At 68.7% G+C, this 13679-nt stretch overlaps 2 protein-coding genes across 3 annotated transcripts; both read right to left on the reverse strand.

Annotated features, from left to right (window-relative positions):
• Window positions 1-472: 472 nt before the first annotated feature.
• On the reverse strand, window positions 473-6217 carry GTF2F1 (general transcription factor IIF subunit 1). 2 transcript variants are annotated; one of them, XM_069797413.1, is made up of 14 exons: window positions 6143-6217; window positions 4748-4810; window positions 4595-4641; window positions 4412-4484; window positions 3653-3846; window positions 3298-3468; window positions 2542-2720; window positions 2311-2455; window positions 2168-2229; window positions 1935-2054; window positions 1781-1854; window positions 1556-1688; window positions 924-1053; window positions 473-810 (listed from the first exon to the last, which is right to left on the reverse strand). In XM_069797413.1, the coding sequence occupies exons 2-14, from the start codon at window positions 4757-4759 to the stop codon at window positions 606-608; spliced, it is 1545 nt and encodes a 514-aa protein (XP_069653514.1). In that variant the 5' UTR covers window positions 4760-4810; window positions 6143-6217; the 3' UTR covers window positions 473-605. The 2 variants fall into 2 exon arrangements, with proteins under 2 accessions (XP_069653514.1, XP_069653513.1); XM_069797412.1 differs by having other exon boundaries at window positions 1556-1691; window positions 6143-6216.
• Window positions 6218-6519: 302 nt separating this feature from the next.
• KHSRP (KH-type splicing regulatory protein) lies at window positions 6520-13104 on the reverse strand. The gene is given in 21 exon segments (XM_069797418.1): window positions 6520-7047; window positions 7246-7406; window positions 7498-7575; window positions 8071-8268; window positions 8409-8497; window positions 8575-8693; window positions 8798-8958; window positions 9087-9150; window positions 9152-9229; window positions 9314-9414; window positions 9498-9600; window positions 9704-9802; window positions 9893-9991; window positions 10090-10261; window positions 10359-10416; window positions 10844-10915; window positions 11002-11051; window positions 11145-11184; window positions 11329-11367; window positions 11489-11585; window positions 12806-13104. Coding segments are annotated over 21 exon segments (2103 nt in total). The 5' UTR covers window positions 13022-13104; the 3' UTR covers window positions 6520-7038.
• Window positions 13105-13679: the final 575 nt, after the last annotated feature.

Genomic DNA, 13679 nt, shown 5'->3' on the forward strand with positions numbered 1-13679 from the left:
GACCTGCCCGCCCTGCCAGGCCGAGGTACCCCCCCAGGGGTGATACTGACCTTCATGGGGCTGTAACATGCCCCCCCCCCAGGGCTGTTTTGGGGTGAAATCCCCCCAGGGGGTGGTGGAAATCCCCCTGGCTGAGCAGGGCCCCCCCAGAGGCAGAACCCACCCCGGGGGGGGGAGCCACACGGGGGCTCCTTCCCGTTTAGGGGGACCCCAAAACCCTGCGGGGGGGGTGTGTGTGGGACTAGACACCAAAATACCAACCCAGTGGGGGGGAGCCAGGCTGGCACAACCTGGGGAAAAAAATCCTCTAAAAATAGCAACAAATCCCAATTCCTCCCCAAAGCGGAGATGCCAGGGCAGCCTCCCCTCCCCCCAGGGCCTGCCAGGGGGTGGCTAAATATAGCTGGGGGGGTAGCCAGGCCCCCCGCCCCCAAAAAAATTGCTGTGGGGAGTTTTATAGGGATGCAGCAGGTACAAAAAAATGCATTTATCGCTCGGCCAAAGCCAGGAAAAATGGGGGAATGTGAGGAAAAGAGGGCAAAGGGGTGGAATGGGTGGGTCCCAGTGAAACGGGGGGGTTCCCAGTGAAATGGGGGGGGGGGTCCCTACTCCTTGAGGGAGAAGTGCATCTTGTCGCCGATGACCTTGCGCTCAGGGTTGAGGCGTTTGAGGATCTGGGCGAGGACGTTGACGGTGGCGTCGCTGCTCAGCCCCGTCCGCTTCGTCTGGAATTTTTTCAGCAGATCCTTGGTGGTCATCGGCTTGCGGGTCAGGTACCGCCGCACCGCCTCCTCCGTCAGCTGCACCTCCCTGTGGAGGGGGCACAGGGGGGTCAGCGAGGTGGCTGACACCGCCCCCCCCCCCCCCCCCCCCAAAAAAACCCCCAACCCCTTGTGGGGGTTCCCTGCCCCACCGCTACTCACCCGCTGCTGGGGGTCGATTTGCCAGAGTGGGGCTGGGGGGTGGATTTGCCGGAGGGCGGCTGCGGCCCCGAGTCCAGTTTTAGCCGTTTGGCGGCCGGTGGGTCTGGCCCCCCCGGGGGCTGCCGACGGCCTGGGGGGGGATGACACACAAAGGGATGGACGTGGGGTCAAGGACAGACCCTGGGGGGGCTTTGGGGCTGCCCCCAGGGTACTCAGAGCTGTGTCCCCCTCCAGGCGCTGGGAATTGCCCCATAGGATCAGGATCTGTCCCAGGAACCCTCAGAGCTGCCCTGGGGTGCTGAGAATTGCCCCCTGCCCAGGGCACTGGGAATTACCCCAGGGTACCAGGCTCTGCCCCCAGACTCCCTCAAAGCTGCCCCAAGGCACCTGGAGATGCCCTCAGGGCTTTGGGAATTGCCCCAGAGGGTCAGGATCTGCCCCGGGGTCCCTCAGACCTGCCCCGAGGTGTAAGGAGCCACCCTGCGGGGGCGTCTGGAGCCACCTCAAGCTGCCCCCCAGCCCCCTGAGGGAGGTCTGGAGCTGCCCCAGGACCCCACAGATTGGCCCCAAACCACCAGGAGCTGCCCCAGCAGCTGTCCCGGGGCAGCGGGACCCCCCCCCCCGGCCCCCACCTTGCTCCAGCTTGGAGGCGGCAGCGCGGAGGGTAGAGCTGGTGCTGCCGGGCTCCGTTGGCGTCCCCGGCCGGCTGTTGCCCCGTGAGCTGCTGGCTGAGCCCCTCCGCTCCCGCTTGGGGGGGGTCTTCTTCTTCTGGGGGGGGCCGGGGGGGTCAGGGGGGGCTCCAGGGAACCCCCCAAACCCCCCCGCCAGGGGTGGCAGGACACCCACACCCCACTCACCGCCATGAAGAGGGCAGAGGAGGTCTCGCTGTCGATGTCGCTCTCCTCTGAGGTCTGTGACTCATCACTGCTGTCTGGGGGGGGGACGGGACACCGTCGGTCCTGTTTCCAGCTGGTTTCACCCCAAAAATGCTAGGTGGGGGCAGGGGCTCACCCTTCTTCTTCTTCTTCTCCTGTGGCGTTGGGGCCTTCTTCTCCTCCTCCTCCTCCTCCTTCTCCTCCGCTGCCTTCTCCTCCTCGCTCTCCTCGCTGCTCTCACTCGCCTCATCAATGCCTGGCCGGGGGACAAGGGGCAACATGATGGTGACACCACGGGGGGGGATGACACAGGACACGCACACAAGGGCACGCAGCACGAGGGGGGGAGTTTCCCATCCCCATTCCCACCTTTGGGGCCATCATCCTCCTTCGTCACCTTGGGCTTCCCCACCTCCTCCTCCAGCGAGCTGCTGCAGGGCAGAGCAGGGCTGTGTTTGGGGGGGCACAAATGGTGGCTCCCCCTGTGCCCCCCCGACCCCCTGCCAGCCTACCTGGAGGCATCGGACATGTAATCCACCTCCTGCCCCTCAAAGTCCCCGTCGTCACTGTCCTCGAAGGCCTCGTCCTCGGAGCCCTTCTTCTTCTTCTTCTTCTTCCCCGCCAGCGCCGTCTTCTTCGGCTTTGGCACCTTCTCCCCTGGGGGCGGGTGATTTGGGGGTGGGGGGGGTGTCAGTGCTGGCGCAGCCCCCCAGCCCTCCCCCCCGAGTCCCGTTCCCACTCACCCTCGGCCTCGCTGCCCTCGCTGTCGTCAGAGCTGAGCTCCAGGTCGTCCTCCAGGTCATGGATCTTCAGCTCCCCCCCCTTCTTCTTGGTCTTCTTCTCCTTCTCCTCCTCCTCCTCGTCCTGGTCCCGCAGCCGCCGCTGCTGCATGATGCTGAAGTGGTTCAGCACCTTGTTGCGCCTGGGGGGGGACGACAGGGGACAAGCAGGGGTGTCAGCACCCCCCCAGCTTCAGGTGACGGGGTTCCGGGGTGTCCCCTGGCTCTGGGACGTGTCCCCAGTGCCTGCCCCCCCCAGCTCTGGGGTGTCCCCTGGGACTTTGGGGTGTCCTCTGGGGCTCTGGGAAGTGTCCCCAGCGCCTGCCCCCCAGCTCTGGGATGTCCCTGTGGCTCTGGGGGCTCCCCTGGGACTTTGGGGTGTCCCCTGGGGCTCCGGAATGTGTCCCCAGGCACCAGGACATTCCTCCTGGCTCCAGGATGTCCGAATGGTTTTTTGGGGTGTCCCCTCCAGCTCTGGGGTGTCCCCTGGGGCTCTGGGACAGCCCTGCTGTCCCCACATGTCCCCTCCAGCTCCAAGACATCTCCCTCCAGTTCTGGGATGTCCCCGCTGTCCCCAGGACATCCCCCCTCCCCAATCCACGTTGTGCTCCCCACCTCCGGGACCTGTCCCCCCCAGCTCCAGGCTGTCTCCCCTCTCCCTGGGACATCCCCCCCTGTCCCCAGGACATCCCTGGTGTCCCCTCCATCGTGTCCCCTGACCTCTCCCACTCCTCCTCGGCCTCCTCGGCCGTCAGGGTGCGGTGCTTGGCCAGGGGGGTGAAGTTGTACCAGTGCTGGACAGGAAAGGCCTCGAACGCGCCGTCGGGGCATTGGGTGAAGATGTAGTAGGAGGCATTTTCAGTGACGCCGCCCTTCTTCACCCCCTTGTACCTGTCGGAGGGGATGTTGCACAAGGGGCTGGCTCCAGCCCCGTCCCCATCCCCACCCCTTCGTCATCCCCATCCCCATCCCACCTCCAGGCTGTCCCTGTCACCAGGCTGTCCCCACGTCCATCCCCCATCCTGTCCCCCAGTTCTCCCCGTCCCCATCCCATCCCCGTCCCATCCCCGCTCACTTGCGCCCGGCTTTCCCGTTGACCCTCAGCAGCCAGGGCTGATCCTCGGCCCGGAATTCCCGCAGGACGATCCCGTACTTCTTGCGCCGAGCCTCCTCCCGCAGCCGACGGTTGAACTCGCTGCCGGCGCCGGACTCGGGCAGTTCTTCCTCCTGGTAGATCTTCTTGTTGCTCAGGTCCCGCTCCATCCGTGCCTGCCGGGGGTCCAGCTTAGACCCAGCCCCGAGACCCCCAGCCCCAAATCCCATCATCCCCAAATCCCCCAGCCCCAAATCCCACTGTCCCCAAAACCCCCCAGCCCCAAATCCTGCTGCCCCCAAATCCCCCAGCCCCAAATCCCGTCGTCCCCAAATCCCCCAGCCCCAAATCCTGCCATCCCCAATCCCCCTATCACCAAAACCCCCCAGCCCCAAATCCCACCATCCCCAAAACCCCCAGCCCCACATCCCATCGTCCTCAATCCCCCAGCCCCAAATCCCACCATCCCCAAACCCCCCAGCCCCAAATCCCACCACGTCCTGCCGTCCCCAAATCCCCCTATCACCAAACCCCCCCAGCCCCAAATCCCACCATGTCCCGCCATCCCCAAATCCCACCGTCCCCAGCCCCAAATCCTGCTGTCCCCTGGCCTCATCCCCCCCAGGTTGTCACCCTTGAATCCCGCTGTCCCCAAGCCCTGCTACCCTTCATCCCCCTCTGCCTCCCGTCCCCAGTGACCCCCCCAGTACTGTCCCCATGTCCCCCCCATCCCTGTGTCACCTGGTGCCAGGTGGCGAAGTTGACCTTGTCAGCAGCATTGAACGCCATAATGTTGTATTTCTTGGTGGTGTTCCTGTGGGACAGAGACTGTCACCGGCATCCCCTGCTCCCCCCCCCGAGCCCCCCCAAACCCCCGACAGCCCCCAACCCCACCCCGAGCTCACCCCGGCCCTCCAGACTCACTTGGGCACCCGGACCACGTACTCAGTGACCATCTGGCTGCTGGTGCCCTGTGGGGAGAGTGGAGGGTAGGTGCTGGGGGGTCCTGGGGGGGATCCTGTGGGTCCCATGGGGTGTCCCGGGGGGTGTCTTTGTGGGTGACCCCCCCACACTCACCAGCGAAGCCATCCCTGCGGTGTGGGGGGACACGGGTGCTCCCAAATGAGGCTCAGGGGGTTTCTGGAGAGCGGTGGGGGTGGGGGGTGAAGGTCCTGCCCTGCCCTAGAACCCCCCCAACCTGGGAATGCCCCCACAGCACCTATAGACCCCCCCGTTGCCCCATATGTACCTTCATAGCATCCTACGGGGCCCTTTTGCCCCCTCCCCCGGTCCCCCTCAAAGCCTCCCCATGGGACCAGACACCCCTTAAGGGCCCCCAGGACGCACTCACCCCCCCAGAGCCTTCTATAGGCCCCTCGGCCCCTGGAGACCCCCCAGGGCATCCAGACCCCCTCTCTGCAGCCCCAGAGATCCCTATAGGATCCATACATCCCTCCACAGCACCCCCCAAGGCACATCAACTCCTGTAAGGCCCTTATCTGCCCCCCCCCGCCCACCCCTGGCACCCTCACAGAGACTTCAGGTTCCCCCAAAACCTCCCCATGGCACCAGGAAACTCTAAGGCCCCCAGGAGCCCCCCCGGGCCCTACAGGGACCCCCCCAGGGCCCTATAAGAACCTCCAGGTCCCAGGAGCACCCCACCCCTATAGATACCCACAGGAGTGCCCCCCAGACCCCTACAGGGACCCCCAGACCCCTACAAGGACCCCCAGGAGCACCCTCAGGGCCCTATAGAGACCCCCATGCCCCAGGAACCCCCCCTGGGGCCCTAGGGACCCCCCCAGACCCCTACAGGGACCCCCAGGAGCACTCCCAGGGCTTTATAGAGACCCCCCGTGCCCCAGGAACCCCCTCCGGGAACCTATAGGGACCCCCAGGAGCACCCCCAGGGCCTTATAGAGACCCCCAGGCCCCAGGAGCACCCCCCGGGGCCTTAGGGAACCCCTCAGACCCCTATAGGGACCCCCAAGCCCTAGGAGTCCCCCCCAGACCCCTACAAGGACCCCCAGGAGCACCCCCAGGGCCCTATAGAGACCCCCATGCCCCAGGAACCCCCCCGGGGCCCTAGGGACCCCCCCCAGACCCCTACAGGGACCCCCAGGAGCACTCCCAGGGCTCTATAGAGACCCCCATGCCCCAGGAACCCCCTCCAGGAACCTATAGGGACCCCCAGGAGCACCCCCAGGGCCCTATAGAGAGCCCCAGGCCCCAGAAGCTCCCCCCGAGACCCTACAGGGACCCCCAGGAGCAATCCCAGGGCCCAGGAGCCCCCCCTGGGGCCCTAGTGACCCCCCCAGACCCCTATAGTGACACCCAGGAGCACCCCCAGGGTCCTCTAAGGGCCCTCCAAGGACCCCCAGGCGCCCCCCCCAGACCCCGACAGGGACCCCCAGGGCCCAGGTCCCTACAGAGACCCCCGGGCCCCCCCCGGAGCCCCCCCCCAGGCCCCACCGCGCATGCGCTGCCGCCGCCTCCGCCCGCTCCCGGCGCCCTTCGCCGCCGCACTGCGCAGGACCGGAAGTTCTCTCACGCCGCCGGAAGTAACGCCCCGCCCCGCGGAAGCGTCGCCATAGCAACGGCGGCGGCCTAGACCCCCCCCCCCGACCCCCCTTTTTTTTACCCCAAAGAGCCCGTGGGGGGGGGAGCCCGGACCCTCCGGGGGAGGGTGGGGGAGACCCCAAAACCCCCTTTAATCTCTCCAAGCCCTGACTGGGCCCCAACTGCCCAGCTTCCCCCCAAACCGCCGCTTTCTTGAAAGGCCCCAAAATCCCCTGATGTGAACCCAAAACAGTGGGGACAGGGGTAGCAGGGAGAGGCCAAGCCAGGGGGAGTTTTGTTCTCATTTATTTGTGAAGTTAAAAACAAGCGGTAAAAAGTAAAAACTGAGCGTACAATTGTCATTGGTGGTTTTTTTGTTGTTGTTGGTTTTTTTTTTGGTTTTTTTTTTGTTTTTTTTTTTGTCGATCTCCTCTGGAACGGACACGGCGGGGGAGCGGCCGGGGGGGTGGGGGGCAGGGAAAGGCCCCGGGGGTCGGGGTGGGGGGGGGGACGGGACACGACACCCCCGGCTCCGGCAGCTCCGAGGAATGTTCAACTCTACCTACGAGCGGGGGCCGGGGGCTCCGGCGACGATTCCGAGGAGTTTTTGGGGCGATTTGGGTGGTTTCTCCGAGCGGCTGAGGGGGTGGGAAGAGAAAGGGGGGGGGGGGGGTTTGAAGCACCCCCCACCCCACCCCGGGGTGAGGGGGGGGTCTGAGGAAGAGGAGGGAAGGGGGGGCCGCTCGCCCCGGCCGGCCGCTCGCCAAAAACAAAAGGGGGGGTCACAGACGGGGGGGTTCACATTCGGTTCACTGAGCCTGTGGGGGGGGGGGGAGAAGAAAAAAGACAGGGAGGTGGGTGGGAGGCAGCACTGACCCCCCCCTCTGCATGGAGGGGGGGGTTTGGGGGGCAGAAAGAGAGCAGCGCTGCCCACCCCCACCCCCCCAGGGAGTTGGGGGGCTTGGGGAGGGGGTACCCCCACCCTGACGCCCCCCGGAGGCACAGGGGGTCCGTACCTGCTGTCCCTGCTGCGTGGGGGGGGGCGCGGGCCCGGCGGCCCCCGGGGTCTGTCCGTAGTAGGCCGCCTGCTGCCGGTAGTACTCGGCCCAGGCCGCGCTGTAGTCGGGCTGGGGGCCGGGGGGGGCCCCGGGACCACCCCCCGTGGCCACCTGGGCCGCTGTAGGGGAGTAAGGGGGGGATTGTGAGGGGTGGGGGACAGGGGGGTGTCCCCTCGATCTCCCCTAAGCGTGAGGTGGGGGGGGTCTCACCTTGTTTCTTGTAATATTCCTCCCAGGCTTTCGTGTAGTCCTGCTGCGGGGGGGCCCCGGGCTGCTGGGGCTGCTGGCCTGGGAGGGGGGGGCACAGCAGGGTCAGAGCCCCCCCCCCAGTACTGCTGCAGAGGGTCCTAGGACCCCCCCCAAGACATTTTGGGGGCTCCACAGGGTGGATTAGGGGGCCTCCCAAGGAACTCTGGGGTGCCAGTGTGTTTTGGGGGGGGTTCAGGGGTCCTGGGGGGGCTGTCAGGGTCCTGAGGTGCAGTTTGGGGGCTCCCCAGGGTTTCAGGCCCCCCCGGGGTGGTTTGGGGTCCCCCCTCAGGCAGTTCAGAGCTCCCCAGGATGGGGTGGGGTCGAGGTGGCTCAGGATCCCCCCCCCCACGTGTGGCTTGGGGTCCCCGTGGGTGCTTTGGGGTGTCATCATCACCCCGCCCCCCCCCCCCCCCCCCCACGGGGCTCAGTGTCCCTACAGCCAGTTTGGGGGGAGCCCCGGGCCCTGTAAGGCAGTTTAGGGGGGGTCCCAGAGAAGGCTCCCCCCCCTCGCCTTTATTCTTGGGGTACACTCACCTATTTTCTTATAGTACTCCTCCCAGGCCTTGGTGTAGTCGGACTGGCCGGTGGGGGGGGGCTGGGGGGGCTCCCCCTGGACGGGGGGGGCAGTGGGGGCGGGGGGCTGCCCCGGCACCGGCCCCGGTGGCTGCTGGTAGTAGTGCGAGTAGTAGGCGGCCCAGGCGGCGTTGGGGTCCGCCGCCGCCGCCGCTTTGCCTGGGGGGGGCCCCAAAAAAAAAAAAAAAAGGGTGAGGTGGGGGGGGGAGGATCCTTCAGAGAGCCAAGGTGGGGCGAGGGGGGGCCGCAGGACCCCCCCACCACCACCACGAAGCAAGGCGGGGGGTCTCGGTACTCACTGGGGTCGTGGGGGGCCGGCGGCTGCCACTGGGGGTAGGTGTTGCCCCAGCCCTGGGGGGGGTACTGGTGTGGGGGGGGGCCTCCGGGGCTGCGGGAGAGGGGGAGTAAGGGGGCTGCCGAAAGGGGGGGAGCCCCCCCACACCCCGGCAAACCCTCATTACTCACTGCGGGGGAGCTCCGGGGGGCCCCTGGTTGAAGGGTCCCGGGTTAAAGGGTCCCATGGGGCCGGCAGGTCCCGGCGGCCCCCCCGGCCCCGGCCCCGGCCCCACAGGGCAGAGCGGACCCTATGGAAAGAGAATGAAAAAAAAGAGGGGGAGGGTGTCAGCACAGGCAAGGGGGGGGGCACGTGTAAGTTTTGGGGTGCGCCCCCCCAAGCCGCTTCCCCCACCTCGATCTTCTCCTCGATGAGCTGCTTGGCGTGGTCGATCTGTTGGGGGGAGCCGCGGATGATGAAGAGTTTGAAATTGGGGTCCCCGTTGGGGGGCAGCTGGCGGGAGATCTCCACGAAGGCCCCCGTCTGCTGGTTGATGGCTTTGACGTTCTCCCCGCCTGCGGTGGGGGGGGGACAGGGGGCAGCGGGGGGGGGGCACACGGCGGGGAGCTACAAAGGTCGGGGGAAGGGGTTCGGGGGGTTCTTTGGATTTTTAATTTTATTTTGGGGAGGGGGCTGCGCTCACCTCTGCCGATGACCAGCCCGCACTTGTGGGTGGGGATGGAGAAGGTCATCTCGCCCCCGGGGGGGGCCCCAACTGCCCTGGCCCCTCCCGCGCCCCCGCCCCCCCGGGGGCATCCCCGGCCCCGGGGGTCCCGGGGGGCCGCTCTGCGGGGGGAAGGGAGGCGTCAGGGTGGGGGGGGGAGGACGGTCGCCCCCGTTTCGGGGCGCCCCGGGCCGCCCCCCCCCTACCCGCAGGCTCTGGAGGAGGTCGTTGATGATGCGGGCGGCGTGCTCGCAGCGCTCGGGGGGGCCCATGATGTGGGCGATCTTCTCGGGGCCCGTCCCATCGTCTGGAAAAGGGGGTGCAGGGGGTTAAGGGGCACGGGGTCCCCCCCAAATGTCCCCGGGGGCTGGGGGGGGCGCAGCTCCTCACCTTGTTTGAACTGTATCCGCACCCCTGCGTCGTTCTGGATTTTCTTAATCATCTCCCCGCTGCGTCCGATGACGACGCCGACCGAGTGCCGGGGAACCGGCACCTGGAGGGGAGGAGGGATAGGGGGTGAGATGGGGCTGAGGGAGGGGGGCCAAAGAGGGCGTCGGGAGCCCCCAAATTGGCCGCGGCCCTCCCCCGGCACTCACATCGATGCCACCGCCGATGCGTGAACCGTATTCGTTGCGGTCGCCGAAGCCACCCTGGTCGCGCTCGCGCAGGATGTCCATCACCATCTCACAGGCTTGCTGCAAGGCACAGAGCGGGGGGTGTTTTTGGGGCAGGGGGTGGATTTTGGGGGGCGGGGGGATGTTTTTTGGGGAGCAGAGGAGTCTCACCTGGACTTTGTAGGGATCCCCAATTATCCGCAGGGGTTTGTCGACGTTGGTGTTTTGGGAACCGTCTTGGATCAGGATCATCTTCACCCCGGCTCGCTCCTATAGCGGGAGGGTGAGCTGGGGCAACTGGCCCCCCACGCCAAAATACACCCGGTGGGGGGGTGGGTTTTGTTTTTGGGGGGGTGGTCTGGGCTTACCTGGAGCTGCTTGATGGTCTCGCCGCCCTTGCCAATGACGAGGCCGGCTTTCCCGGCGGGGATCATGATCTCCTGCACTGTCCCGTTCTGCCCGTTAGCATTGTCATGGAACTGGCCTGGGGGTCCCCCTCGCCCCCGCGAGACGATGTCGTCCAGCATCAGCTTTGCCTTCCTAGAGCGGGGGGGGGGGGGCACAGGTGGGTGTTCGGGGACACACACACGGGCAGTTTGGGGTGGGGGGACACACATGGGGACAATCTCCTACTCACTGCACGGCCTCTGGGGATCCCGTCAGGGAGACGCTGCGCTCCGGCAACCCGCCACTGTCTGCAGGGAGGGGGGAGCACGGTGGGAGAGGGGGGCACGGGGGGGCGGCGTGGCCCCCCCCAGCCCCACAATGGGGGAAGAGGGGGCTTGGGGGGACCCCCTGAGCCCCACAGTTGGGGGAAGGGAGAAGTTGGAGTCCTCTTGAAGGGGGGAAATGGGGGGCTGGGGCACCCCCAAATTAGGGAAAGGGAGGATTAGGACCCCCCCCTCCCCAAAAAGGGGGACCAGGAGGCCCCTAACGCCCCAAAGGGAAGAAGATGATTGGGGACCCCCCTGGGAAGGGATTGAGGACCCCCCAGGGAAAGGGGGTGCTAGGGACCCCCCATGGGGCAGGAGGAGGGATATGGGGGATCCCCTCCCAAGAGCTGAGGAGGATCCCAGGGCCCCCCGTCCCGGGGAATTGGGGGATCCCGGGGCCCCCCCTTACCTGGGGAGATCTGTACTTTGCAGCCTGAGTCCTGCTGGATCTTATTGATCTGCTCCCCACCGCGGCCAATGACTGTGGGGGGGAAGCACCGTGTGGGGGGCGCTGCGCTGGCCCCTCCAGAGCCCCCCCCGGCACCCCCAGAGCCCCCCCGCACTTACTGAGTCCCACCATGCCGTCAGGAACACGGTATTCCTCTGTCACTGTTGACCTGTGGAAAGATGGGGGGGGGGGGGGTCGGGGGTCAGGCACTCCCACAACCCCCTAACCGCCCCCCAGAACCCCCCTGGACCCCCCATCTCACCTGGGTGGGGGGTGAATGGGTCCCAGCTGGGTCGGGAGCGCTGTAGAGGGAACCAAAACCCCATGAGGGTACAGGGCTGCTGGCCTCCCCCAGCCAGGGGGGCCCCCGTACCCCCTCTTCCAGCCCCCCCCCAAAACCTCCCGGGGGGCTGCAGCCCCCCCCCAAAGCCACCAGCTGTACTCACAGTCCCCCTGTGCCGCCAGCTTCTTGCTCTCTGGCTGGTCTGGGGGGGCAAAAAGCACCGTTAGGTGGCCCCTGACCGCCCCCTGAAACAGGGCTGCCTCACTTAGGGGGTGTCGTCCCCCCCTGGTTTGAGGGTGTCCTGTCCCCCCCCCCCCCCTTACCGCCATCCTCCAGCTGCCGCTTCTGCCCCCCGAAGCCGAAGTCGGGGGTGTTGTTATTCACTGTCGTCGCTGCGTCCCCCCCGATTTTCGCCGCTATCTGCAAAGGGAACGGTCGGCGCCCAGCGGTCACCCCGAAAAACGGCCCCCTGGGGAGAGAGGGAGCCCCCCCCCCCCCACTGGCCCCACACCAGCGCAGGGGACCCCCAGACCCTCCCCACGGGCCCCACGCCACAGCGGGAGACCCCAGCCCCCACGCAGGGGGCCCCCCAAATCCTTCCTATGGATACCATACTGTGATGGGGGGCCCCCAAAATCTCCCTGGGAGCCCCGTGCTCTTGTAGGGCGGCCCCATAAATTTCTCCGTGGGCCCCACACCACGGTGGGAACCCCCAAAACCACTCCCTGACCCCTCAGCACAGCAGGAGCCCTCTCAAACCTCCTCATGAGCCCCTCAGCACAGGGGGAGCCCCCCCCGAAACCTCATCCTTGAGCCCCGCGCCATAGCGGGAGCCCCCCCAAATCTCTCCGTAAGCCCCCCATCGCAGTGGGAGCCCCCCCAGACCTGCCCCTGAGCCCCTCGCCACGGCAGCGGCCTCTCAAAAAACACCCCCACGCTGCAGCAGGAGCCCCCAAAACGGCCCCACGGCGCAAGAAAAGACCCCCGTCCGATCCCGTAAGCCCCACACCAGGGCAGGAGCCCCCTCCCTTCCGCAAACCGGGGGTACCACCGGGGGGAGCGACCCCCCCGGGCGCAGTCACGCCTCCCCCAGGCCCCCCCCCCCGCCGCGATTCGGGGTACCCGGGGAAGGGGGGCGGGGGGGCGAGCGCCCCAAAAGCCCCCAGCCCCCTCGCCCTCGCTGAGCATCCCCCGCCACCTCCTCCTGGTCCCGGGCCGGGGCTCCGGCTGGGGGACACCGGCCCCCGCTCCCCGTCCCCTCCCCCCGGGGCTCCGACCGTCCCGGTCCCGGTCCCGCTAATTACCGCTAATCACGGCGCCCGCGGGGCGGCTCTTCCACCGCCCGAACCGGCTCTCCTCCCACCCCGGGCGGCGACCCCGGGACACCCCCTCCCCCCCCGCTCGTTCCCGGGACCCCCAGCCCCCCCTCCCCTCCTCCCCGCAGGCCCCCCCCGGGCAAGGTGAGAGCGCGGGAACGGGGGGGGGGGAGGGGGGACACCCCGCGCGCCCCCGGGGGGGCGGGGCCTTACCGGGAGGGTGGGGGAGGGGCCCGGCACGGCGGGGGAGGGGCCGCGGCGCCGCGGCGGGGGCAGGGGGACCCCGGCGCCTCCCGGTGCCTCCCCCCCCGCCGGGCCCCTCACCTGCCGGGCCCGTTGCACGGCGTCGGCGAAGGCGTCCTTGCGGATGCCGCCGGGCGGGCCCCCCCCCGCGCCGCCCGGGCCCGGCCCGCCGCCCGCGGCCCCCCCCGCGCCCGCACCGCCCGGAGGCGGCGGTCCCCCGGCGGAGGCGGCGGCGGCGGGGGCCCCCCCGGGCGGCCCTGGGGCGGGCGGCGGCCCGGCGGGGCTGTACTCCGACATGGCGGCGGCGGCGGCGGCGGCGGCGAGGGCGCGACGCGGGAACAGGCCGCGCTCTCCACACACCGCGCGGGGCACGCTGGGAGCGGGGCGGGGCCACGGCGGGGGAGGCCCGCCCAGCCGGCGGGGCCGCCGCCAATCGCCGCGCCGCGAGGCCGTGACCGGCGGCGGCCGCCGGCCAATGGCGGCGGGGAGGGAGCCGGCGCGCGGCGGCGGGCGGGCGAGACGGCGGGAGGAGGCGAGTGGCGGCGGGGAGGGCCAATCGGCGCGGGAGCGGCGGCGGGAGCGGGCGCTCATTGGGGGGTGGGCGGGGGCGGGACCGCCGGGACGGACGGGGCGGCCGGCCAGTCGCGGCGGCCGCCGGGCCGCGATTGGGCGAGGAAGCGGATGGCAGGGGGGGCTGGGGGGGCGGGCTGCTCCTGACTGACGTTCCCCGGGGCCAACGCCGCGCGGCGACCTCCTGTCCCGCCCCCGCCAGCCAGCTACTGGGGGAAGCAGCGCCTCACTGACGGCCACCGGAGCCAATGGGAGGGCGAGGAGCCGCACGACAGCCGGCCATTGGCGGGCGCCGGATGGGGCGGAGCTTCTTTGGAATGACAGGCGCGAGAATCAATCGGCAGCAGCAAGCGCGCGAGCGGATTGGTGCGCGGCGATGGGCGGG

The sequence above is a fragment of the Haliaeetus albicilla genome, chromosome 11, assembly GCF_947461875.1.
Source record: "Haliaeetus albicilla chromosome 11, bHalAlb1.1, whole genome shotgun sequence".
Lineage (NCBI taxonomy): Eukaryota > Metazoa > Chordata > Aves > Accipitriformes > Accipitridae > Haliaeetus > Haliaeetus albicilla.

Bases quoted from the DNA above. Each gene is read 5' to 3' on its own strand.
- GTF2F1 (XM_069797412.1), bottom strand. The intron at 3,847-4,411 runs GTGACACAGGGA...GACCCCCGGCAG, and splicing joins ACTTCGCCACCTGGCACCAG to GCACGGATGGAGCGGGACCT. The intron at 2,456-2,541 runs GTGAGTGGGAAC...ACCCGCCCCCAG, and splicing joins CGAGGGCAGCGAGGCCGAGG to GGGAGAAGGTGCCAAAGCCG.